Source organism: Aythya fuligula, chromosome Z (genome assembly GCF_009819795.1).
Source record: "Aythya fuligula isolate bAytFul2 chromosome Z, bAytFul2.pri, whole genome shotgun sequence".
NCBI classification, from domain to species: Eukaryota; Metazoa; Chordata; class Aves; order Anseriformes; family Anatidae; genus Aythya; species Aythya fuligula.
Window position 1 is genome coordinate 43,803,444 of NC_045593.1, and position 26,565 is coordinate 43,830,008.

At 38.5% G+C, this 26,565-nt stretch overlaps 1 protein-coding gene across 1 annotated transcript in view; it reads right to left on the minus strand.

Annotated features, from left to right (window-relative positions):
* Positions 1-224: 224 nt before the first annotated feature.
* SLC28A3 (solute carrier family 28 member 3) overlaps positions 225-26,565 on the minus strand; it is a 42,793-nt gene continuing 16,452 nt past the window's right edge. The window contains exons 5-18 of the mRNA XM_032206301.1: positions 25,767-25,956; positions 23,709-23,853; positions 21,909-22,022; positions 20,295-20,372; positions 14,934-15,014; positions 13,810-13,890; positions 12,596-12,721; positions 11,189-11,319; positions 9,692-9,860; positions 7,720-7,917; positions 4,928-5,009; positions 3,977-4,075; positions 2,103-2,226; positions 225-339 (exon numbers count right to left, since the gene is read on the minus strand). Of these exons, the coding sequence (XP_032062192.1) occupies positions 225-339; positions 2,103-2,226; positions 3,977-4,075; positions 4,928-5,009; positions 7,720-7,917; positions 9,692-9,860; positions 11,189-11,319; positions 12,596-12,721; positions 13,810-13,890; positions 14,934-15,014; positions 20,295-20,372; positions 21,909-22,022; positions 23,709-23,853; positions 25,767-25,956 (1,733 nt within the window). The remainder of the gene's footprint in view (positions 340-2,102; positions 2,227-3,976; positions 4,076-4,927; positions 5,010-7,719; positions 7,918-9,691; positions 9,861-11,188; positions 11,320-12,595; positions 12,722-13,809; positions 13,891-14,933; positions 15,015-20,294; positions 20,373-21,908; positions 22,023-23,708; positions 23,854-25,766; positions 25,957-26,565) is intronic.

The following is a 26,565-nucleotide window of genomic DNA, read 5'->3' on the forward strand; positions in this document are numbered from 1 at the left end:
CTTCTGATCTCTAACAGGAGAAGAGATCTGCAGCAAGAGGTCTCTTGCTTTTATCCCAGTTTCAGTTTGAATTCCATACACGTCATGGGAATAGCAAGAGACAAGAAACAAAGGTCAGTTGTTTTTTTTTGTACTTGTTGTGGAAAAGGAAGTTTTTAATTGCCTTTCTGTCAAGAAACAAAGCTGTTATGTTTTATGTTTATTATGATTTATCCCATCCCATGTCAAGGTTTAATCCAAGTGCAATTAAAAGCAGGTTGATTCAGTATTTCACAACATCCTTGCCAGGAACTCAAGCTGTAGGTTCCTCCAAGGAAGCTCTCTTGAGTATTGTTTGCACTGGAAAGAAAGGGAAAAGCAGAAAACAGATTTACTCCTTTTCTCTTTTGTCTGTGGGTATATACATAAGAACATAACATTTTTTCCAAAGCAACTGTAAATGCGTTAAAACTATCATGAGAAGTGAAACTTAGAGACACCTTTATGAACGCCAGCCAAATGGCATCACCAAGTGTTCTCTGATTTTACTGGACTGATATTTGGTTTTCTGTGTGAAGTCCTTGTGCCTCAGGTGTATCTTCCTAGATAACTAAAATGATTGAGGGCTTCATTTCACTACTCAAGATTTTTGTATTTTCAAAGCATTTGCTCGACACTGATTCTGGTGAAAGCAGAGCAAGCTATAATCTTCATTGTACCCTGGAAATGTTAAAATGTGTGTGATGAGAAAAAGTCTGGATGATTGGAAAAAAGGGTGAATCTTTTTCCAGAAGACTGGAAAAAAGAATGAAGAAACCTGAATGAAGGTATGTACCCAGTATCATGCATGATGTTCACTCTGCAGAAAAGTTTGTGTCACTGTAGTATATGTTAAGTTAAACTCATTTGAAACATCAAGTTGCAAGAATATACATTTCCTTGCTATGATAGGCATGTGCTGATGTTCAGACATAAGGTGGTAATATTGATACCAATATGAACAATTTTTGTTAATTGACTTTTTATGAATATTTGAAATCTAAAATGTTTCCACAGAAATAAGGGCACCCTAATATTGTATATACCTATATTCAAAGCTACATTTTATGTGAAGGAAGAAATATGTTTCAAAAAAATAATACAGGAAAAATACCACCTGCAGTTAGAATTGTAATTTTGATTCCTATTGTATTTAACATTATAAGGAATTTAAAGTTGCCACTGTGGGTAGTGAGGAAGATCTAGTGAAATTGCCCCATTGGAAGATTTTGTTTAGAGAATTCTTGTAGGCTAGATTGCATCAACATCACTATCATGTTTACATTATACATTTTTATCGTAGATAAATGTTAAATCTTAGTGCATTGTCTTTGCTCAAAAAATGTGAAATGAAGGATGAAATACTTTGATTTTCAGTAGAATGGAAAAGAGATCAAATATATTTTTTCTAAAGCAGTTATTTGTGGAAAACAAACAAACAAACACATATCACCAGAAATTTAAAAGGTTCTTGCCATAAACTAAACACACAGACATTTGCTTCTTTGTCAGACAGTGTAAAGTATGTTTGAATGTATTCCTTATTTAACACTCTTATTTCTTTCTTCTCCATATATCTGGATAGACAATTATCAAATTTGAGTATTTTCCTACTTCAAATGTGTATGAAGTTTTCTGCATAAACAGTCACCATTGTTACTAGCTTTAGCTGGATTTAGCAGATTTGGAGAAAGATATTTTGAGTTCTCAGTTGGTTCTGTTTGCATTTTCCACGTAACAGAAATGCCAAAGAAAACGAAAACTTTTCTAACAGCATTAAAATATTTCTCTCTTTAAAAGGTGTAAGGTCACAGAAAATACCTGCTAGAGATTAAAAAAAAAAAAAAAGGCTTTTAGAATTAGGCTGAAAAAGGGAAAGAGTTCCTCATTACCTCCCCTTGGCAGTGGGACAGAGGGGTCTCAACTCCTCTGCCCCCCTTTTTCCCAGCCCCACAGGGCTCGTGGCTGGGAGATGGGAATGGAAGGGGGGTATTGGCAGGGGGCAGTGGTACAGGACAGGAGCAGGGCTGACAACCACCTGCAGCACTGCCTGCCATGCTTGTGGGACTCAGGACACTCATTACCTGGTGAAGAGCTGCTGGCAGCATTTGACTACTTCTGTGCTGTTGGCAGGGAAACTTGTGGAATTGAAAGCATTTGGTAATAAAATGTGGCAGTGAACGTCCACAGCAGGGACAGTCAGCATTCCTGTGGAGTAAGTAACAATTTTTCTAATGAGCAGTGAATAAGATAAGGTTTCGGATATCAGTTGCTGGGGCAAGGTTGGATTAAACATTCTGAAAATGTTTAATTTTGGGTTGAAATTTGAAATCACCCATCACCCTCTGAGATGGTTCTGTTAAATGGTACAAAATTAAAACCCTTGAAATGTGGGCTTTTTAAAAAAAAATCTGAATCATTTTATAGAATTGGATTAAGGAATTATCACTTTTTTTTTTTTCCTATAGAAATTAAATTGTGGTAATAAATCTACTACACTCTTACAATTTTGACTTCTTACCTCTTTTAATGCTTCTAAAAAGGTATGCTAATGCCTTTCTCACTTCTGGGCCACTATGCCTTCAATAAGTAAGATGGAACTATGGTACATTTATAGTAGTGCAAGTAAACACATGAACTTTTCTTCTGTTTTAAATGGATATAGTTAAGGTCTTATCTCTCTTTCCCTAGATGTTCTCCAAAATCTCCTACAAATTCTAATATCACTATTTGTTATAGGGATGGAGACACAAACACATGAAAATGACAGGTTCTTCTTGTACTTAGTGTTGGCAAATTTGGCCACATTTTAAATATGTTTGGATCTTAAATGTGATAGTAGATTTTTAGTAGATTGCTTTGCTCTTGTAACTTCTTCTGGGTAAGATGAAAGGATTTACCATGCCAGGAGTGGGTGGAATGTGATTGTCTTTCCATGGCAAATTTTATTGTTTTGTAAAGATTTCCCAGTGGCTCTTCATGATTTTATTCTTAAGACCAATGTTGTGAAATGATACCTTTTAGGAAGACTTCCTGATTCTTCAGTTATACAGAATGGTGTCATGCATTAAAATATTATGGAGGGTTGTGTTACTAATAAACTTTCAAGTGTGCTAGATCTATAACCTTGAGAAAATAGTGCAGGATTATCATTACAACACGTATGTTTTTGTTGCTGCAGTGAACACAAATTGATAGGGAAGCTGGGGTTCATACAGACACATTTTTTTCAGCTACATAAAGTACCAAGTTCATTCTTCACTGAAGGAATATCAGTGCTTGAACTTTTGCCATACAATTCTGCATATCACGTGCTTCAAAAAGAAAGCTGGGAAAGTTAAATACTGGGGATAAATTTTGCCTGCTGAATCATATCTGGGCATATCTCCTGGATGACTTCTAGTATGTTCATTTTAATTTCCTCCTTAAAATGGCTGTTTCCTTGTACTTCTTCATTCAGCTTGAAGGTGAGACTTTGAAAACACGGATATGCTGCTGAGTTCCACCTTAAGATGGTTTCATTAACTTAAATGCACTGTGGGAATACTGTCAGCACAAAATTTCCTTTCATCACTAAGGCCAAAAGCTGTTCCTTTTCCACCTCACTCCTTCTCTCTTGCATTCTATTTTCATTTTACTGCTCTATTTCTGCTCTGTAATTACTTCAATATTTCTGTAGCCAGTGGTGTGTATGAGGTGTCTCATCTATAACTTGCAATTATCTCTTTTTTGCATGACAGGTGTTATACATAGACGAACAAAAAAGATAGAAAGGAAGAAACAACATATTTTTAATATCTATTCCAGTTTTCAGCAACTTTTAGAATATTGGCTTTTAATCGTGTCCAAACCAAAAATACTAGTTTTATGTAACAGGATTTTCTCTGCTGCATTTATCACAAAGATGCACTGCCACCCTGTGGACACTCACACTATGACATGCTAAACAGTACAGTACCTGCAATACAGGCTGTCATGAAACAGGCAACAGTTCCAGCAATCATAGCCCTGAAAGCACCACCGGCTATCTCCTTTCTTTTTGAGGGAGCAAGGCTTGCTAGGAAGAGAATAAAGTGCGTATAAGCCATAAATACATATAGGTGTAAAGAAAATGAACCTGACAATTCTCCCTTCATGAGAGGAAAGCCCCAACCTGTAGCTCTAACCATGAGAAACAAGGATGGAAAACGAGACATTTTAGTGGGGCATTTGAAAGCCTCATGGCAAGGTTTGCTTGCTCCATTAAGATGGCTTGTGCCAAAAAGTAATTTATGTTTGTTTTGTCAATTCACAAGTCTGTGCCAGCTCTAAGCAGCTTTCAGAAATGAATACCAGGCATGGCACTGGGGTCTGGCCTCGTGGCTCTTCCACACTGCCTGGCACTGCTGCTGGCACTGCAGAACCCACCTGGTCTCCCAGGGTAAAGGGATCTGACACCAATTCTGTCTGTCTGTTGAGAAACTTAGATGACTTTTCAATCTTTCTAGAGATCCAAAAAGTTTGTTCTAAAAAGGTGTTTTTTTTTTGTTTGTTTGTTTGTTTTGTTTTGTTTTGTTTTGTTTTTTAAATACATGTAACATCTTTAGAGAAAATAGCTTATTTTATCTTTCAGATTAGAGATGGTTTGCTTACCCCAAAGCCCAAGATTTGCCATAGCTGCAACAGTTGGCAGCATGAGATATGGACAGGAAGACCTATGGTCAGGGCTTGGTCCCTTCCCCTTGCTCTCAGCCCATCTCCCAGTACCTGTGCCCCAATGCCTGCATCCCCTGTGGAGCCCTCCCATACCCAGCTAGGTGCTGAGCTTTGGCAAAGCAGCTGCTCAGATAGGCAAAGCTTCACCTGTCCTTCTGGGTGTTTTCTTTGGAATTTGCTTGCTAAATAAATTATTTGTGAGAGGTGTTCTTACTCAGACTTCCTATTACCAGTCCCAGGGAGCCGAAGTTGGCAAATCCACAAAGTGCATAGGTGGCAATTATTTCAGAGTGGACCTGAAAAACAAACACACATGGCTGAGTGAACTGAGACAACCCATTGTTTTAGAGGTCTGAAAACATGGCATTGTGGCCCAGTGCCCTGAATTCTGAAATCACTTTGTTTCGCTTGGTTGCTACCTGAGTGTGTGGCTTTGAGCAAAGTAAGCTCATTCTCCTCTTGAGGGTGTGCAGGCTTTCCTACCTGAGGACTCAGACTGTGTGACTGTTTTATTTTTCATGTATATTGCTGTGCCTTCCTGAATTCAGTAGTAGTAATTAAGGACAAAAAATTTTCTTATCTCACTAGTGGCAATTCAGCTATTGTTTTTTCAGGGTGTGAGCCAGAACTTTAACTCAGTTTGCAGTTCATAGCTGGTCTGCCTTTATAAAACTCTGTTCAAACCTCAAGTTTCAGTATGCATTGCCTGACTTCCTTGTCCCTGGAACAAGCAGAGGGTTCCATGTGCCCAGCTACTCTGTACATGCTCCACTCTGTACATGGAAAAAGAAAAGGGAAATGTGTCTCCTCTGGAGTGGGTGCTTTGATGTGATAACAGGCAGAGGGACTTTATGATTTTGGAATGCCCAGTAGCAGTTTATTTGGTTCCTGATTTCAGCCACTTTCTTTCCCTTGGGCAACACCAGCTTATTCTGGACCTCAGGGCACAATATAGGTTACCCTTCGTCTGCCCCCCACATTCCTACCCCCCACAGGACACAGAATGACTTTGGGTGAAATCAGGTTACAAACATATAGACAAACATAGTTCAGACATTTTGGGAAGAGATGCAACATCTCTCAGAAAATGGATTTTTGCCCCCAGGCAGCTTTGAACTCCTATTTTCTGTATTTTAAGTGCAAGCTAAAGACAGCTGAGTGAGTGTTCTAGTAGGTTTCCTATTTATCAATTTCTCTGTTTCCCTTCCTGCTTTATGAAAACCAATTTGCAGACATTTTCAATCAGTCTGCATATATGCAGGAAAATGCTTTTCAAGTGCACACTCTACCTGCTTTTCCTAGAAAAGGCTTTGTGTTTGATGATTTCTCTGCTTTCACTTGCATTCTCCTAGCTCAGAAAACAAGAAGACTTGTTATTACTGACTCAGGTGAGGTAGTTGAGAATACTGATTGTTCGCTTTCTCTGATGGAATATCTGTGACTGGATGTATTAGGGAGTTCTGAAACTGAACAGACATTAAAACTGGAAGCCAAGCTACTCTCAGATGGACTCTTGTGCCATAGCTAAAGTGGTTATTTCGCAATTTTTACAAGTGTTATGAATCAAAATTATTTTTGCATGTCAGAGCTTTTTACCACAGAAGCTAACACAGCTCTTTGTAGGTATTTCACTGAGGAAAAAAAAAATTAAAATACAGGTGGTGGGATCTGACTCAGAAAAAGCTGACTTCAAGATTAAAAAGAAAAAAAAAACTCTAAGCATTTATTTAGTTGAGAGCTATATTCCCCTTGTAGAACATGACATGACTATATTGGAGCTGATCAAAGGTCTGTCTAGCTCAGGGTCCTACCACTGGCAATGGGTACTTTTGCAAAAGTGTATTTGAACTTCCTGGCTTTCTACCTCCATTTGTAAAATACATTCCAGTAATAAGGAATGCAAGTGGTCAGGAACACGGTTTTGGTTTGTACATAGGGCAGGTATCCACATCACCATGCTAGATAAAATGAAGATTAAAGGTTGTACATAAGGATGCTTCCTAAGCAGGGGTTCTCTATAGCCACAACTTACCTTGATTTGAATAGCAAAGGCCAATCCAGTTGCAAATCTAAGTATCATAGTGCTTAGAGCGAGAACAGATTTGGCAGAGTCTGCATGGTGAGGCCAGATGGGGTAGCAGCTAGAACTGCCAAGTGGAGATGTAAGAGTCACAGCTGACAAAGTCAGCCTTGATCCCCATGTGTTCTTTGCCCTCATGCACACACCTGAGATACCCCTTGTGTTGCCATCCTCAGTGAGGTTTCTTCTTCAGTGAATTGTAGTAGAAATTAGGTATCCTGTTGGGTGAATCCAGGTGGACGTGTGAAAGACACCTGGGCTCAGGCTTCAGCTGGAAGTCCTTGTTCATACTAACCTTCATTGGCAATTGAAACAAACTGGCTGGGCTCAGTGTGGCAGGGGAGGTGTACACCATGTAATACACGTTTTGTACTACTGCCTTCTGCACAGAGGACAATAACTTCAATCACAGGTGTGCCATGGACCACGAAGTGTCAATAATATCTTAAAAGATATCTTAAATAATATCTTAAAAGCTAGAGCTATCTGGATGCTTTTCCTGAAACATGAGGCTTGGGTAAACCTCTGTGGACAGCAATATCCTCTAGTTCATGCCCAGGATTTTCATAGGAGAGTATCTCATAGGGAAGTTCTAGTTAAGAATGAGTTAAAAAGAAACCTTGAAGACAGACTTGGTCATTAGTGCACTGTTCTGTGGGACAGTGAACATTCCTCAAAACTCCCCTTACCAAAGTCTGTATCTTTCTTTGCTATGTTTGTTAGAGATATCTAGGGTGACGACAGTCATGGCAGCCTCACAGGGCAATGCTGTATTTTAATAATTAAACTCTTGCTGAAAACTGTTGCTGAAAGATACATTTTAATATGCTGTCATTATCCCTCTGTGACCTTATTATAATGCCAGTTGACTCACAGCAGAAAATAATTAGATCCAATAAATCTCCAGAATAAAAAATGTTACTTACAGTCATATACTGTTTCACACCATTAATGTACATGCTCCCACCCTTTTCTCTGTTGTTAATCAGTTTTGAGAGGCGTTCGTATGCCACAAATTCATTGAAGAAAGTTTTGTAACCTAGGAGTCCACCAACAATAAAGCTGTCTTCCCAATCTACTCCCATCATGAAGGAGAATGGCATGAAGATATATGAACAAATGTTCTGAAAAATGTATAAGACAAAGGGATGGTCAAAAGGCATGATTGGTCAATGAACAATGGCCAATGATAAATTCTTGAAATTTAAAATAAGGATGGTTTTATTTCAGCACAGGAACATTGGTATTGATCTCTTACTGCCAACACATCCATGAGACTGGGAATTTTTAATAAGCAGATATGCTTGAGCAATTTGAAAACAAACAGAAAATCTAGATCTAACAAAGTAATCCGGTATATCCTTAATTTTACACTTAAAATAAAACAGAAGTTTTCTTGCCTTTTTTTCTTTCAGATTGGACACTGTTTGAAGCAAACTGAGGACTGAGTTAAAAGAGCAATATGAGAAAAGAGAAATCCAGTTCATGTGCTAATTAAATCAAGTCTATCAATGAACAGGCTTTAATAATCATGTTATTGAACTTCAACTGGTGTACACAAAGGGCTTGACTCGGCAGAAAAGCTGTATTCCTAAGATAATTAGAGGTATATGTTTTTTTTTCCTAGCATAAAACCTATGCAAGAGAAATAAATAGCATATCCCACTATAGGCTATTTTTATATATGAAAGAAAATACATCCAGTGGTGAAAAGGTTTGGTCAGATGGTCTCTTGTGAATTTAACTGAAGTGTTTGAGCAATTACTATTTCTCATTGTTTTCTCTGCCCCCAGAAAGAATGATCCCACACAAACTTCTTCCTTTCCTGTTAAGGACAGAAATACTCAGCAAGTCAGTATGTCCACAACATAGTCCCACAAAATCAGCCTAAACTTAAGGTCCCCAGCTAGACCTAATCCAGCAATGGAACTGAACATAACAAATGTTAGTGTGTCTCTGAAGGGATGGCTGAACGCAACATGTCTTTGGGTTGCATCTCCTTGTGGGTTACCAATTCATCCAAATCCTGCTCCATCCAGCAGTTATTAAAATACCACCCTTTCAATGAATATGGCTGAGGTATGCATAAATGTGTCTTTCCTCTGCTGTGGGTGCCTAGTGTGGTGGCAGCTGAGTAGGGTAGCATCTTAATATTGCTGAATCCATATCTGCTGTGAGTGTCTATAGACTTCTCCAACACTTGCATTACAGTGCTATATCCATGTTTCACACTGCCCTTTTATCAGGAGGTTGCAAAACAAATAGCTCAAATCCACTGAAACAAGATAGTTTGATTGGGTCAAAAAGATGTATTAACCTAAGTTAAAAAACAAGTTCTGTTTAAAGCTGTTTGCTCAGCTGACTGATTTGGGTGCAGTTTTACAATATAATTACACTGAAAACTGAGCAATATTGAGTAAGCATGGGTTCAGACAAGTTCAGCCTTGTCCCATTGTCCTTATCTAGATGAAGCCAGTGAGCATTAAGGACTTGATGTGGCTATCTGAAGCTAAAGACACTTTAATGTTTAGCAGAAAGAGATGTTAGTGGCTTAGCAAGTGTCAAATCTGAGATGTTGCCAAGTCAGAGGGGGTGGGCATTAGCATACAACGCTTGGTAAAAGTACTCTGCTGGTTATCAAGAACAACCCAGAGGGAAACTATGTGGACTAATGGATACAGAAATACATACATGGCAACAATTTTCTCCTTTGGCTGTAAATGGCTGTAAAGACATTTTTTTAAAGAACATGCACACAAAAATATAAAGTTTTAGATCATATTACAAATAAAATTAAAACAAACAAACAAACAACAACAGCAAACCATGCAGACACTTAATTTGAGAAAGGCAAGTTATGTATGTATATAGGCTGAATTAATGACCTGAAGACCATACCTCGAAATTCAGCTGTGGATAGTCAAACAGGTTGCCCACCCAAGAGAGAGCTGAGTCAATGAAAGCCAGCAGGGCAAGGAAGGAGATCAGGTTCACAGCGATGTTTGCCACCAGCAGAATGGAGCTAGATGCACCTTGACTGGCTGCCTCAAGCAGGTTCTTTGATTCACTTTATCAGTGAAAACAAAACCAGTGTGTGAATCATAGAATCATTAAGGTTGACATCCAAGACCAAAGACCTCCAAGATCATCTGGTCCAACCGTCCCCCAGCCACCAATATCACCCACTAAACCACGTCCCTAAGCACTACATCCAACTTTTCTCTAACCACCCCCATCAGTAGTGGTTAGATGCCACCACTAACCTGGGCAACCCATTCCAATGAGTGACTGCTCTTTCTGAGAAGAAATTTCTCCTAATATCCAACCTAAACCTCTCTTGGCCTGGCACAACTTGGGGCCATTCCCTCTTGTCCTAAAAACATTTGTTTTGCGGCATTTTGTAACAAAATATGAACAGTTTGTAATTCAAGATCAAATAATGGAACTAAAAGTAACGTTGATGTGATTAGAAATTAAATTCCGTAACCATAGAATCACAGAATGGTTTGGGTTGGATGGGACCCATCCAGTTCCAACTCCCCTTCAGGGACACCTTCCACTAGACCAGGTTGCTAAAAGCCCCATCCAACCTGGCTTTAAACACTTCAAAGGATGGGGAATCACTACTTCTCTGGGCAAACTGTTCCAGTGCCTCTCCCATATTACCACTCCCATAGTAAAGAACTTCTTTTGAATATCTAATCTAAACCTACTCTTTAATGACTAGGTGGAGTAGATTCTGGCCTGTATACTCTTGGGAGCCACTAGGAGGGTGTGCCTTTAGTTCCTTGAGGACAAATTCTGGCACAGTTGGGGCAGGGATGCAGCCGTCGGGCAGGCTCTGGATCAGACCAGTGTGCTGCAACTGCCTGAGGCACTGCTGGGATGGGGGAGTGGGCACTACTCTTCTTGAGGCAGCCCTTGCAGAGATGCCCCAGGCTGATAAAGAGCAGCTTCTCACAAGCCTTTCTACTTTGTCAGCTCTGAGGCAAGCAAGTCTCCCTGCAGATGAGCAATATTTGCTGCTGCCATTACTGAAAGCATCAGTTTCTCCACCTTTGTTTTTGTTTGCTTGTATTTACAGATTTGTTGCAAAGCAAAGAGCAACTAGGAACATCTTTTGGTGGTTCACGTTGGGCAGGAATTTCTTTTGCTCTTTGAAGAGTTTATTGTCCAGCCCTCTTCCATGACAGCTCTGTGCCTGCCCCAGTGAATGGTGGTCCCTTCACACAGGTGTAGCAGGGCACGCTGCACTTGAATACAGAAACTATTAGTTTAGTGTACAGTGTAATTAATTACCTTCACACCTACCATGTGCTGCCCCCAAACCTTAGTTATTCTTCTAAATCTCATTTTTGCATGAGTATCACTATTAACTAGTCTATTTCAGCTTACCTTTTTGCCATTTTAAGGTCACTCTTCAAAGTTACTTGAGGCTTTTCAGTTTCTGGCCAGAATAGTTTGGAGGTGGCTAATGATGCTGGTGCTGACATGACAGAAGCAGTCAGTAGGTGAGAGGCAGAAATCTAGAATTTCAGGTGACAGAAAACATGCTGTAATAACTGCATCATGAACATCATAAGCAAACATGTAAAAAGCAAGAAAAATCTTTAAAAGTTTGGATAATTTTCTACAAGGGGTCATTAAAAAGATCACATTACTCATAGGGAAAAAAATAAAATGAGCAATATAGGACAGAGCTAATTGGAGACAGGAAGAATCTAAGATGTTAAAAGTAAAGAGTAATTGCTCCAAGAGGTAAGCTGCTTCTCCCTCATCTAGTGGCAAAGCAAAGATCAAAATAAAGAAACAAAGAAACAAGAAAGCAAGATCCATGGAGGAGACCAAAAAAAAAAAGCCAGGTCTGGGGTGTAGCAATAGTGGAGTGGATGAGTGAGAGCCAGCCTTCCCCTAAACTATGCCCCTCACTGGCAGAAAATTGTTTTTGTCACTTGAAGTTGTGTTTTATAAAAAATACAGGGCCTAACATAATTTCCTCTATTACCCTTTCACCCTTTTTCCACAAATTTCTACATAAAACTTCCTCTTGGCTAACTTTTGCAGTATTTCCATCTCTCCTCTTCTTGTTTTACTTTGTCTTTTCAGACAACCCTGCCTTCTTGCCTCTGCCTCTCCACTGTATTTTATCCAGATATTGAATGTTCATTAACCATCCCCTGATGACTCTGATCATAAATCATATCTTCAACTCTGTTTTTTCTGTCTAATGTTGTGCTATCAGCCCCTTGGCAGACAAGACATTTCCTACTTGTGTTTGCACAGCATTACTGGAACCTCAGTCACAAGTGGACTCTTTAGGCTTGTATGCCTAGCATCCATTCCTGAAGGACATAATCAATATCACTGCTGCAGGCATTGCTCCATTAGCACATTCCATGTTAGTTCATCTGGACTGTAGTAAAGTACACAAATTAGTAACTTCATTGCAGCTATGGCAAGAAGACTCTGTACTACTTAGGTAGAAGTTCATGATACTTAAGATCAGGTCTTGATGTCTTTTTTTACCGTCAGGAGACAGGGAATTTTTTGTGGTTAATTCCTTAAAAAAAAACCCAACATATATATATATATATATATAAATTATATATATAAATTATTATATATATATATAAAATCCAGGAATATAAAATAAAACAAAACTAAAAAATTAAACAAAAAATAAAATAAAAATAAAAATAAAAGGAATGATGTGTGGATACCTGCCAGCATTTTACCTAGGCTTCTATACTTGCATGATTTAAGACAGAAAATGTATTTTTCAGTTCTTCTTCCTTTTCTTACCCCAAAAGAAATATATGCACCTAAGACACTTCCAGCAATAGTGGAGAATCCTGCTGTCATGACTGCATGGAGTTCAGATTTGGTGATGTATGGTAAGTAGGGCCTTACCAGGAGAGGAGACTCTGTCTGGAAGTGAAAAACAACCAACAAATGAAGAACCACCTAATAAATCTTCAGAGGTTTCTCTTATTAACAGGTCAGGAAAATCAGTGGCTGCATTGCACATTCCTAGGTGTTTTTTACTAGTTAATCTTTGCGCTAATGAATGCTCTGAATATAATTTTTTTTTTGTTTTTTTTTGTTTTTTTTTCCCCAAGAGGGAAAATTGTACCAACATCCATCTCGTCTGTAGATAGTTCTTGTTGTTTTAAAGTCTCCCCCAAACCTAGTGGAATTGTCAGGAAATCCCAACCCAGTTTTGAATGAGTTAGAAACAGCCATGGGTCTGAGCTGCAGTTAAACCTGTATGTCATGTGAAACATGCATACCAACCAGTATTTATAGGTTGGACTCAGGTTAAAGCTCTGAGTCCTCTGGTATGTGTGTGAGCACATCCTGGGGGTAGTATAATATGGACATACTGGTTTAAGTCTGTAAGAAGTACTAAACAGTGGGGCACTGCTGCAAAATAACTATCATGTGTTAGCATTGTTTCTGTGCTTGGACACTACTTGGTGATCTTTTCCCAGTGTTTTGAAGATGGGCACAGACACTGCTGTAGTGTTGTTTTATTGGATTTTCCCATTAGTTGGGAAATTAGTCTGTCTCATGCTTTCCTGTCTAAGGCCTTGCAAAGCCAAGCCTGGATCTTATTTTTTTCTGAATTATCTGTCTTTCTGCCCTTGCCTACCTCATGAAAGTTCTTTTCTTCCTATTTGCCTTTTCCTTCTTATTTGAAAAAAAATATATATATATTTTTTCATAGCCTTGGAGTAGTCTTGTAGTCATTTTAAGGGAGATCTATCACCTATATTTATGCTTAAATTTCTGTTGGGAAGAGATACGGTTCCCAAAACCTGCCCCATTGTGTATCACCGCCAACACTTAGCAGAATTCAGTCTTTCTGGAAATCAACCACCAGTCACTCTGTACTGTAGTCCTTACTTCATATGAAATGAGGATTATTGTTTTTATACACAGATGCTTGCTGAGCAGCCATCTTTCACAATAATCAGGAATCCTATACTAGTATGTTTTTCTATGCTTCAACTCACCTGTCCCACAAATATGTTACCAGCAGCTACAAAAGACTCAACAGGAGTTGTCCCCATAAAAATGTGCATTATCCAGCCAACCTAAAGTTATTAAAAAAGAAAAAAAAGGAGACATTGGTCTGCCTAATAAATGTACTTCTTGAATTAATCACGTCAATGTCAGAGTTCTGAGACGCCTTAAAATATTTCCCGAGTTAATGATTCCAACACCAAGATATTGTCCATTCATATAATAGTAGCATGCTTAAATAAGACAGAGGAATAATGATTTAAAAGAATTGAGAGTACAATTCTGAAAGACCCCAGGCTCCTCCTGAACACGGAACTGAGTTACTAGAAGCAGATATTTTAATGTGTCCTTATTACTTATATGCCTGTCCATAGGGACTTTGATCATATACAGGGAGAATATGTAAAATTTTATTAAGGCTCAAAATACATATTAGAAATTTTAGCACATGGTATTTCAGCTAGGTTAGGTTTGTGGTGATAATGTAACAATCCTTGGAATGAGAAGGTCAAAGGACTTTTGAAGTTTATCTAGAAATATGCTTTAACCACTACCATACAAAAAGATTTTTTCCCTCATTTGCTAAGTTCTTTGGGCAGACAGGGCAGAAAGACTATTTGTAGACTTGCTATTACGCTGTTGGACACTGACACTGGACCTAGGACCTGACTGAAATGAACACTTAAAGAATGAGGTGAGGAAACATCTGCTGATCTTAGTCAGAGACACAAGTTCTCTGGGGATCTGTGACAGGGAAGTGCTTGCAATTGCTTCTGCAATGCTTAGCAGTAGGCAACAATCCACTGGCTGTGGTCTAACTTCAATCATACATTTTGGGGAATGGACATGGGGCAGATGGATGGAAGGATGGAAGGAAGATTTAAAACCTAACAACTACTGTGATATTAACAATAAGACCATGCTGGTGGAAGAAAGCATTCTAGATGATGTCAGTTAGGATTTTGTGGCTGTAACATTCAAAACTATTTCTAGGTTAAAAATAAACTACCTCCCACATGTCCATCTCAGAACAGCTTGGACAGGGCCAGTGTTACATGTGTTTAAGAGGTGTCCTGTAGTAGGCAAATGAGAATCTACTGGTGACTATTCCTACCTTTCCAACGAGCCATTGCATGATTCCGAGGTGATACAGCATAGACATTACTGTGCTGAAGAAAACCACAATTGGCAGGACCTGATTTAGAAACACAAAATCATTAACACTTCGAGAGTGGTTTTTCTGTCCTTGATTCTGTAGGTCACTTAATTTTTGAAAAAGATGTTCATGTTTTTTAAGATACACTTAGAGGTCTTGAAAACTGATCATTAAGCTTACTCTTATGCTGTAAAACTTTTAACTTTCTAGACTTTTTGTGTGTGTTTGTGCTGGAATTGTTTTTTATGTATCTGTTTAGTTCTCTGATAGGACAGCAATAGTTTTGAAACAGTCTGGTTTAATATGATACACATTTGTTGATAGCTATGTTTGAGACAGCTCAAACAACTACTGGGCACTGGCATCTACAAAGACTTGGATATGTACATCTGTAGACTTTGAAAACCACGAAATATGTACAGTGGGACTGTAGCATAGAATTCAGAAGTCAGCTTCCGTGTCTGTGTTAAAAAACAAACAAACAAACAAACAAACAAAAAACATAAAACTTTTTAGAGTGCTATATAAACATTGGGTGACAAATCCATCAGAAGATGGGGAGATTCTGATGGAGACTGTAACTGACTTATTTCCCAGAATCAAGGACAGCTTCCTTAGAAAGCTCAAACAGTGTAGCTGCTTCCTAATAACACACTATATCAAAATCCTCTTTCCTTTGTTATTCAGTGCTATTAATAACATTATATGACAGTGTAATGACAATGGGGTACATTCAAGAACTCTGTAATTGTGAATGCAGACACAGTCTACACAAAAACAAATTCACAGGTGTACACTTTTTAAATACAAGGAGTCTCTAAGTATCTCTCCTTCAGTTGAGACTGAAGGAAGAACATTTTCCTTAAATATGACTTAAAATAATTCCAACAATGCCTAACCCACTGTGTGACAGGTTATTAACTATGTTAGTTTTTCATACTGAATAAAACTAGTATCACTTGGTTTTCAAGTATGTTAAACGTGTAGGAGCTCAGCATTTTGTATGTAACAGGAAGAAATATCCCCCAGAAAGGTCCAGAATTAGGCAGACAAGTTTGTTATAGCTAAAACAGCACTATTAGAAATAATAAGCTTTTATGTATGTTCAACCAAGGTCATAATACATCATAAATAAAAGAAGTGAACAGAACAAGAAAGAACAAAATGCATTGTTTGTTCAGAACTTGCTGGTAAATTAATGCTGTTCCTTTCTAGAGAAAAGTTAATACAAACAACAATTTTGATAAAACTCTGGAGACTCAGTTTAGATGATCAAAGGTCAGCTGTATATATTGGATGGTAAAAATCATAAGTCAAGTGTCTTTCACTCTGAATGGATGCTACCACGGTATGTACATTTCTAGCTGAAGGAGTGAGGAGACAATGTTCTGTCTGTGCTGGGTGACAGCCAGCATCCCTCTGCCTCACTTCTTGTGCACTTTCCTCTGAAAATAGCTTAGATAACTCTAAAAGATGCTTTTCCATTTTTGAGTTGCAGGCAGTTCTGGATGTAGCATTAGTCTTTATGAAACAGGGAGTTTTTTTGTTTTTTTTTTTTTAATATCTGCCTTCACTGCATAAAGAAACTGGGGACTACTTTGGAAGTAAACTCTCCTGCCTGAATTCCCAATGACTTAATGTGGTATCTATTATGTTATGTCTTCATCAGAAAATAGTAGCAACCATTTAACAGGTAAATAATTGTTGCAATGATCTGTCACAACCAGGCTAGCATTTATCTAGGTCATAACAAAGTGACAGGGAAAAAAGTATATGCAAACCATTACTCTAAAATAAGCAGAATGGAAATAAACTACTTGCAATCCGTTGCATAGCAGTGGGTTTTCAATTGCACTGCCTGCAGACATAAATGTAATGAAAAACACTTAACAACTTAACAACTGAAAACAAAACAAACAACAAAAAAAAACCCAAACCACATGAACTGTTTTGCAGAAAGGCACCCTGCTGTACTAATACACTGAAATGTTAAGTCAGTGGTTTTGAAACTTGGGAGAAAGGACAGAACAACCTCAAGAAAACTCCTCTGGTCCCATGTCTGTATGGTTCCTCTCTCCCTGAGAGTGAGAGAAGGAGAAATGTCACTTTCAGTCTGGGCCTATGTGGGACTGCATATTGCAGATTGGATGAGAGTTGGAGAACAGAGGGGGAAGGAACATCCTGTGTTGCTCACCATCCTCTCCCTCATAGAATCATTAAGGTTGGAAAAAACCTCCACGATCATCTAGTCCAACTGTCCACCTACCACTAATATTACCCATTAAACCATATCCCTAAGCACCATGTCCAACCTTTCCTTAAACACCCCCAGGGATGGTGACACCACCACCTCCCTGGCCTCCAATGCCTGACTACCCTTTCTGAGAAGAAATGTCTCCTAATTTCCAACCTCAACTTTCTCTGGAGCAACTTGAGCCCATTCCTCATCATTCGCAAGTTATCTGTGAGAGGAGGCCAAACCCCTCCTCCTTGTTGCAGTGCCCAAAGGAGGAGAGTAAGAGTCATGGCATCAATAACATCAGATGGTTCCTTCTCATGGCCTTAGGCATGGAATCTAAGAACAACTTCCCTCTCTAACTATGGGACATCTACATACATTGTGTATGTAAGAATACCTGCATGGCAAGGGGAGGTACTGGTGCAATATTATTTGTAATTAGCTGTGTTTCATTTGTTGGTTAAATGAAAAATGTAATAATGAATAAATTTAATGAGCACTGTGAAAAATCCCATTATATTTCCATTGAGAACTGATATGAAAGATCTCCTTAGAATTACATTTATATGGCATGCTAATCTCACTAGCAAGTTAGGCTTAGAAGCCTAACTCCCTGCTTCTTGAAGCAAACCTTGCCTTTTGTAGTCAACAGAGGAGATGACTCAATATTAAGGTATTGTCCAACTACTTGACTACTCAAGTGTGATAAACGCAAGAGAAACTTTGTGTGATCGCACTCACCAGACTTAGTAATAGACCTAAAAGAGTGTTTCTGCTAGTTCAGAGTATTTTTTCTTACAGTAAAACAATGTGCATTAGCTTGTTTATGTGGGCAAGTTTTTTCAGAACTCTGAAACTCTGCATCTGCATACACAAACATGCATGTGAAAAACCCTAATGACTATGACTAATTAGTGTTTCTGTGACTAAAAGGCACAAAGGCTGTAGAGGGACTTGCCAGAATGCCTGTGGGGGATATGTCTACTCTGGAAGCCGCATGCATCTAACACAGCAGAAAACTGAGGTGTCTCTGCTTATTTCTAAGGATGCAATATGGATATGATTGGGCTCTGATAGCTTTCTGCAAAGAGGTACTGTTACTTGTTTACTCCCTCTCCTGAGCTAAGCCAAGATTGAGAGGTTTCATTTTTTGAACACACTTCGGAATAATCATGGGTCAAAATCTGGTCAGCTCAGCACTATATGCAGATTTGATAAAATATTTGAAAGACACAAAAGTAATTTTGACCATCTTAATGTCTAAAAAAGTGACAAGTGTTTCAAGAGATAATAGGCTGGCTGTCACTCATGACCATTGTAGAAAGACAGAAATCTCTTCCTACAGAATTAGAGGATGGAGGATGTTTTGTCATGCGATGTGTTTATCTGCCACTCTGTTTACTGTATATATTCCTATACCAAGACATATGCAGCTCTGAAAATCAACTCCTTTTTTTTTTTTTTTTGTGCTTGTTATCATCTTCTAGAAACTCCACATACAGTAAAACTAGTGGATGTTTGCATACATGGAAGCAAACTTTTGACAGTCTGGTCGATAGTTATGGCTTTAGTCAGCAAAATGTTTTGCATCATCTCAGAAACATTATAAAATTAACTTGAAAAATCATATTCAGAATGCACTGTGCAGAAACACAGGACAATAGCATTTGGGTTGGGGTTAGGGATAAAATCATTTCACACCCAAAATATGTAATCATGAATGCAAGTTGCCATTTGACTGCTTAATAGAGTACAGGTGAGAAAAGACTGAAAAGTGAAACAAAAGGAAGAGAAAATACTGTAATTAAAATGTAATTTCTATTCCTTGCTGAAATGTTTCTTTTTTTTTTTTTTTCCTGTTAAATTATTATGAGTATTCTTAATAACAGCATATTTTATAGATAACATTTTAAAAATTATTATTATTCTTAAGAAGTGATAGTGCTAAGTCTATATCTAGTTTGGAGTACCACATTCAGGCAAGAAAGAGGTAATTTTGTAAGCCCATGGTCAGACATCTGAAGTTCATGACAGCAGTCTCTGTCTGATCAGAGGAATGGTCCCTAATAGAGTCCTTATACATTCTGCATTGTTTTTGTTGTTGTTGATGTTGTTTTGAACATATAAATGTTCTTGATTCCAGACTAGTAAGTGCCATGGCATGGACTCTATGTGGGAACAAAACATGACATCATCCCGTTACATGGTGAAGAACATAGAGATGTTTTACAGCATTTTCCCTACAAATTCTAAGGGAGAGCAGGGGAATCTCCATGGGATCACATGAATGCCAGACATGACTCAATGCAATTCTTTGTGCTTATGCATGGGCCACTTCTACTTAGTATATGGATACAAGGAGGCTCTCCACTTCTACAGGAGCGAGGTCTGTGAGGCAGTGGTCTACACAGCACTTTAGGATAGGACAACATAACAACATAACATAGTATAGCAACTTTACTTGTGGAGGGGGGAGGAAAGATAGGCTTGAGATAATATTTGTTTCAGCAGGACCAGGGAGGAGTCCTTGTAGAAGCATGTTCCAGAGTCTTGTATACTTGTAATATAAGTTGCTGTAACTGTACTAAACACGTGTAACCTCACTCAGTGCCTGGCAATAAATGAAGGGCTTTATCATAGAATCACAAAATCACAGAGTGGTTTGGGTTGGAAGGGACCATAAAGATCATCCAGTTCCAACCCCCCTGCCATGGGCAGGGATACCTCCCACTAGTCCAGCTTGCTCAAAGCCCCTTCTAACCTGGCTTTAAACACTCGCAGGGGTGGGACATCCACATCTTCTCTGGGCAACCTGTTCCTGCGCCTCACCACCCTCAGATTAAAGAATTTCTATTCTAAATCTACCCTACTTTAGTTTAAAACCATTACTCCTTGTCCTATCACTACAATCCCTGATATGGAAGGTTCCCACAATATCTATTCAGAGTAGAATAAGGAAGAGTTTTCCTCTTAGCTGATCTGTATGGTTACTGCACTGGTATCAGAAGATATATATTTCCCAAACATACGCTTCCTTTCTCTGTTGCCTGTCTATACAGTATATATAAAAGCTTCCTTACCTTAAAAGCAAATAAATGATCTGTATACTTTTCACCAAACACAAACTTAGCACCTGTGTCAGAGTACTCCAAAAAAGTCTACAAAGAGAAAGCAAATGAAATTAGTCATAGGCTCCACGTCCATGATAAAAAATATGCAAATATTGCTAGTCCATGTCCAAGATAAAAATTATGCAAATATTGCTGGTCTTCCCGCAGCTATCAGGTGAGGTCTGAGGAGCTTGTGCTCTGCTCTTTATGGGTACAGGCTTAACTGACTGTGTCTGGCTGAATCAGGGGTCTCTGCTCTGTTCTTCTATGAATGCAGATTATTTCAAACTGTGTAGATGAACAGCACGGTGCAAGTTTTCCTGTTGCACCCAAAAAAATAAAGGCAATAAACTATAATAAAATAAAACTGAATTTTTTAATCTTGATATTATGGAGTATTTCTATACTCCCTTAATGTTAATATGTACAATAAATTACAGTTTAAATTTAACAGTTGAACTCGTGAGTTGTGAAAAGAGTAGCCAAAAGCTGTCATAAAAGAAGCTTTTACTTTTTACTTCTGGTATTGTGGTGCAGTTTTAGACTCCTGTTGACAAGATATGCTATTAATGATTCTGTTTAAAACGGAAATGTAATAGCCAGGGTAACGAGTTGTGAGAGGAGTAGCTGTAAACTATACGGAGCTAACAAAAGGGGGCACTAGACCCACTTCAGTCAAAATTGGAAGGGGAGGCTGAGAATCTGGTGACAAAACCCAGATGACTCCTGCTGCTTGCAGATTAGCAGCCAGACAGACGTCAGACCTGTGCCTTCACTCCCTCACGGAAACGGTACATTCTGCACTGTCTTGATTTAAATGCACTTAATTATCTGTACTGTGAAGAACAGTTGTGTGAGTAGTATCCCTGGGGTGGAAACTCTGAATGTCCTTCAGTGGGTACTCTCTGATCTGCTTTTTGGATTTATCTTAATTATTACCTTTCAGCAATTGCCTTTTTAAAAAAGAAATTTTACCTGCAGACTGCTGTAGAGACACCTGTGGCAGGATCCTGTCTCCTCCCTAAAGATCCCTTACTGCTTGCAGCAAGCTGTTTTGTCTGGTCCCAACTGTGAATTTTGCCACTTGTACTTGAATTTAGTTTTTTACGTGTTGTGAGAACTATGAAATGGCACTGTGACCACGACCTTGGGCTATTCTGAGGATAATGATTGTTCTGCCTTGCTAAATCCCAAGGCTTTTCATCACAGCAGCATTATCAGAAGGATGTTTTGGAGTTGGACCAAGTCTAAGAGTTTCTATAAGTGTCATGGAACATTAGTTTTTCTGTGTGTTTGGAGGGATGCAAGTTATGATTTTAATCTAAGGGAAGTAGAGGCACTAACAAACAGAGTACTCTGGTCATTACTTATCAACCTGTCCCACAAGGTTGATAATGTGCTAATTGGGCAAAACAGAAATGACAAGATTGAATTCAGGTTGTTAACTACCACTCTGAGATCTCAGTTTTTCTCAGCTGGGGAAACATCCCAGGGCAAATGGATCATTGCATTGCCTGACTGCTATGTAAGAGTCTTAAGACCGAAAATTATATAAAAAGTAAATGTTTTTGTCCAGTAGCTTACCTGGATCTGAATTCCTAGCCAATTAAATACATCAAACCCCACTTTGGTCCTCAGAATAAGAATCCCAAGAATAAACTGCATTGCTATTCCTGAAAATACTGGTCTCCAAGCAACCTAGATGGACAGAAAAATGAAAATAATTAAAAAAAAAAAAAAAAAAAAAAAGAGAGAAACCATTTGTTATTTGAATACATAATAATATACTTTAGATGTTTGTTAAAATAATGTAGGGATTGTCTGGCTTACTGCAGGGTAGCAGCAGCTGTCAAAACATGTTCAAGGGGGCTCAAAGGGTCTGCAATGTGGTTGCCTCTATCTGAGCTAGTTGCTGAAAAGCTGTCTAGGTAAGTAAGAACATGTTCTTTTCACAATTACAGGGCGCAGGTAAACAAGGAGAAAGAAAAGGAGAAACTGTTCTTCTTGTGTTAAAGATGAAATATCATCTTAATAAAGATAAAGCTTAAAGATTAAATAAACAAATAAACATACATGATGGCAACAAACAAGTGTTACTTTGACAGGGTTGTTTTTTGTTTTGTTTTTTTTACTGAAATGGGAACATTGGAAAAAAGTAACTAACCATAGGGACTCTTCAAATATCTGGACTGGGAATAAGGTAACTTTGCTATTTTTAAAGTAATTTCAACCACATTCATCTTCTGCAGCTTTAAAGAGCTTGACTAGTTGAGAGCTACTTAGTGTTGGCTATTGCAATTCATATGATATGAATGCAGTTGCAGGAAAAACTGTGGCAGCATGTGACCAGTCCCTCTACTATACTGCAGATTTCTGCTCTGTTGCCTCAGAAAACATCTTTGTTTTGTGAACACCAAATCTAAATCTGAAAATTTACAAGGCAAAGAGCTGAGATGGCACTCGCTAATTTACTCAGATGATATTTGAATAACACAAGCCAATTAGGTGTAAGGAGAACCCCTTTGAGAGCACAAAGCATTTGGACCATACAGGTTTTCACCTCAGCTGGAGGCAGTAGCAGTTGTAAAGGATGGGGAGTGGCAGGGCCACCAGTCCATGCTGAGGGAGGTATTTCTGTGAAGCAAATCCTCAGCACAGAGGTAGGAGTGTTGAAAAAATGTTGGTGAAACTCGATGACCTAGTAGATTAATATACAACTGGTAAAAGCAGACACTGTATGGTTGGCATACACACAGGGATAAAAGCTGAGGTGAGAGGTGTGGTGGCTGAATTAACTCCGTTGTAGTATCACAGTAATGCAGGGCATTAAGGTGGATAGCTCAGCTGGAAAATTAAAATAAATGGCATCAACAAGACTATGGGAACATGTAAATGAAATCTGAGGACTGAGCTTGGCATCTGCAGTATGAATCAAACTTAAGAGGGAGTAAGAACCACAGAAGAGGAACCCATTTCTAGTTCCACTTAATCTGTGTTGATATGACAATAATGTATTCATACAAGCACCTGTGACATCTTGGGAGCTGTGGTGAGCCTGTTGTGGTTGAGGCACAGAGCAAACTGCCTAGCCTTGCCATGATGCTCTGGGACCAAACACATCCCCATCCACAGAAGTGCTAGTACATAGGACAGGATGTAGCCTCCCAGAAAAATGAGAGCCAGCTGCCAGTACAGCCCCACGTCTGCTTCCCAAGATGTCAGAGCAGAATGGCTTTCTTCAGAAGTGAAATGTGTCACTGTGCTCTGACAAGTTTAAGTTTTGCTGTTCAGAGATTTTCAGTTACTCTTACTGAACTCAACACCAGCGTAGGGAAATAGTTTTGAGACATTAAACTCAAAAACCAAAGTAGACTAGATACTCACTCTGGCTGGGTATTTGGAGAAGATAAACATCAAGACAACATACATCACAAGCCCACCAAAAGAGATCATCTGGCGGGATCCCTGTTTTGCTGTGTCAAAGACAAGCCAGAGGATGATAGTTACGATAAGAGCTGCACACAGCACCCTGCAAGAGAAAGTGCCAGGCGTAACATTGTGAAGGAGACCAGACATTCCTTCTCCCCCTGTCACCTCTACATTTACATATGTCTATGAATGAGAGCTCTGAGCACGTTTTAAGCTGAAATGTTTAGCAGGAACATAAGTAGGAAATCATTTTTACTTGTGCTACTCATGCTACTCTAACAGCAACATCCCTTGCTGGCATCTAGAATTGTTCTCTGACCACGTCCCCAGAGTCAAAGTGTGGGAAAAAAAAAACAATAAAACACAAGTGACTTTTGTCTGAGCATTATTTCTGTTAAATGAAATGAAAATCTTTTCTCACTCTATCCTCCTTTTCCCTTCCTGTCATCTCTCTTGATTCATTTCTTAGATCTGGGCAGGTCAGCCTAATCGTGTGGTTTTCATTTCATTCCATTTTCATTTCATTTCATTTCATTTCATTTCATTTCATTTCAACTATATCCTGTAGTTTAACTGGTGGGCCTATGAAACTGACTTACTTTGCAACTGGCTGTAATCTGTTCAAAAAATATCTTTTAGTCATAGCAATTTTAGCCATTTTAGAAACAATAATGAGAGCACTGTTCACATCTGTGTTCACTGTTTCTATGGTCCCCGCTAACATAGAACTGTGTTTGGTTTCCTTATTAGGGTAACTATCCCAACGACAGTCTGAGGGACAAGGAAATACATCATCCCATTTACAGAGAGAAAGATTAAACACAGCCCCAGTTCTTTCATGTTAGTTGTGTCTAACTGTTGTTTAGCTTCCAGTGATATCAGTGGTACCTAGATACCCAAATTTTGTTTTTAGGCCTGGATCAAAAATACTGCAAACTAGCTCCACAAAATGTTTTGTCCATTGCAATGCTAAACAACACTTTCTGCACCTGAGAGATTTTCTGTCTCTTGCTGGAATCTGTGACCTACAGTTAAGCATTTAATCTGACACACACCATTTACAGATTGCAGCCTGCATAATACAGCACTTACGGACCCTGACTTGTCCCACCTGCCCATCAGAGGTCTGCTGGTCTTTGTGCTCCTCCTCTCCCCTAGAGATGCTGCCAAATTGTCTAACATAGGTACTCGTGTGCAATCGCTCTCTAACGTGACTCAGAAGCAGAAGGACTACAACCTTTATAGCATCTTTCTTTGAAATTCCTGCTCCTGGGGTAAAACTATATAAAAATCTTAAATAAAAAAAAAAAGATTCGCGTTCATTTGCCTGAACCCAGAATGACTCTTCCTTACAGCTTTTTCTTCCTCTGAGAGAAGGTGATGTAACTGAGAGCAAAGGTGACTGACCACTTTCATTTTCTTTTTAAGGATTTTTTTTTTTTTTGGCCTTTGGAACCTCTGTGAGCCTCCTTTCACACTCCAGTTATGTGTTAAATATTCCTGATAACTAACTGCTAAGGAATATTTGGAATAAAAAGCAACCATAGCTAAATATCTACCATTTTTATACTGGATAAATGCCTACCATCCCAAATAAGATTGTACGACACCAAATGTAGCTGGTATGTTTTGACTCCAGAAGATTGAAGTAAAAAAGCTTAGAGATCATTGCTGTGGGGGTATGTGAACAAGTAGTGCTTAGATAACAAACTTCAGTTCTCTGAACAACCAACAATAACACATTTTGGCTTGTAGAATGAATACAGCAGGCATTTTCTTCCTGTAAATATTCTTGACGCCTGACTACTGCATTAAAATATTAAGGGTGTGCCTGACATCTCCAAACTGGAAAAAAAAATAATTGTTCTACAAATATCGTTTGGTTTTATTGCATTTTCTTTATGATTGATCTATCTTCTGGTGCTTATGGGCCACAAGTTTAAAGAAAGATTTAAAGGTAAATTGACCTAACACTTTATTCTGTTGTATAAGTACGTAGTCATTCATATTTACCATTTCAGCCAAAACCACTGTTTCTCCAAATATCTTTCTCCAGGAGAAAAAAATGCAGCAATTCTGTCTTCATACTTCACTACTAAAAAATCCCAGCAGATGAAGAAGACAGCTAGGACAGTAATGATGAGGAGAGGAAAGGCCCTCTGAATATTCAAGCTGCAGGCCGCAATAACTACTGCCACGTAAGCTGCCACAGAAACAAAAACACATACGTCAGTTAGGTCTGGTCTCTTTGAAAACGGAATCAAATCTTAAATTCAGAGTTAAGGATGTGGTTAAAGTCAGGCCTGTGCTTATCTTTTGAGTGCCTTGAGTGCTTTACTGACTCTTGGCCTAACTATTGAGAAATTCGGCTTTCATAAATAGTGTTGTTATTTATGTTCATTGATATGAAACTGCATTGCTGGAAAATGGTGAACTGTTCTTTGGTGACTTTCTTTTGTAGAAGCAGAATATATATACTTTGGCCAGGTCAAGTTCATATAAATTACATCAATCACTTTGCACATCTATATAGCTGCTTTTTTTCCTGTGTAAAAGTAGTGAATTAAAGAAAATAGATCTTGTTTCTTCTTTCACAAGAGGATGATTTTATCCAATAAAATTTGAAGAAACATTTAAAAGCATTTGCCTATTGCCTGATTTGATGGCTCTCTGAAGTAACTGGGAAGCTTAAAAGCAGTTTATGTATTTATTTCATAAAGTAGGTATTAATCATTTGTCATTTGGCAGTTTCAAACCAGCCTACTGAATAATTAGGAAAGTAACAAACAAGAATAATTGAATGACTTTGCAC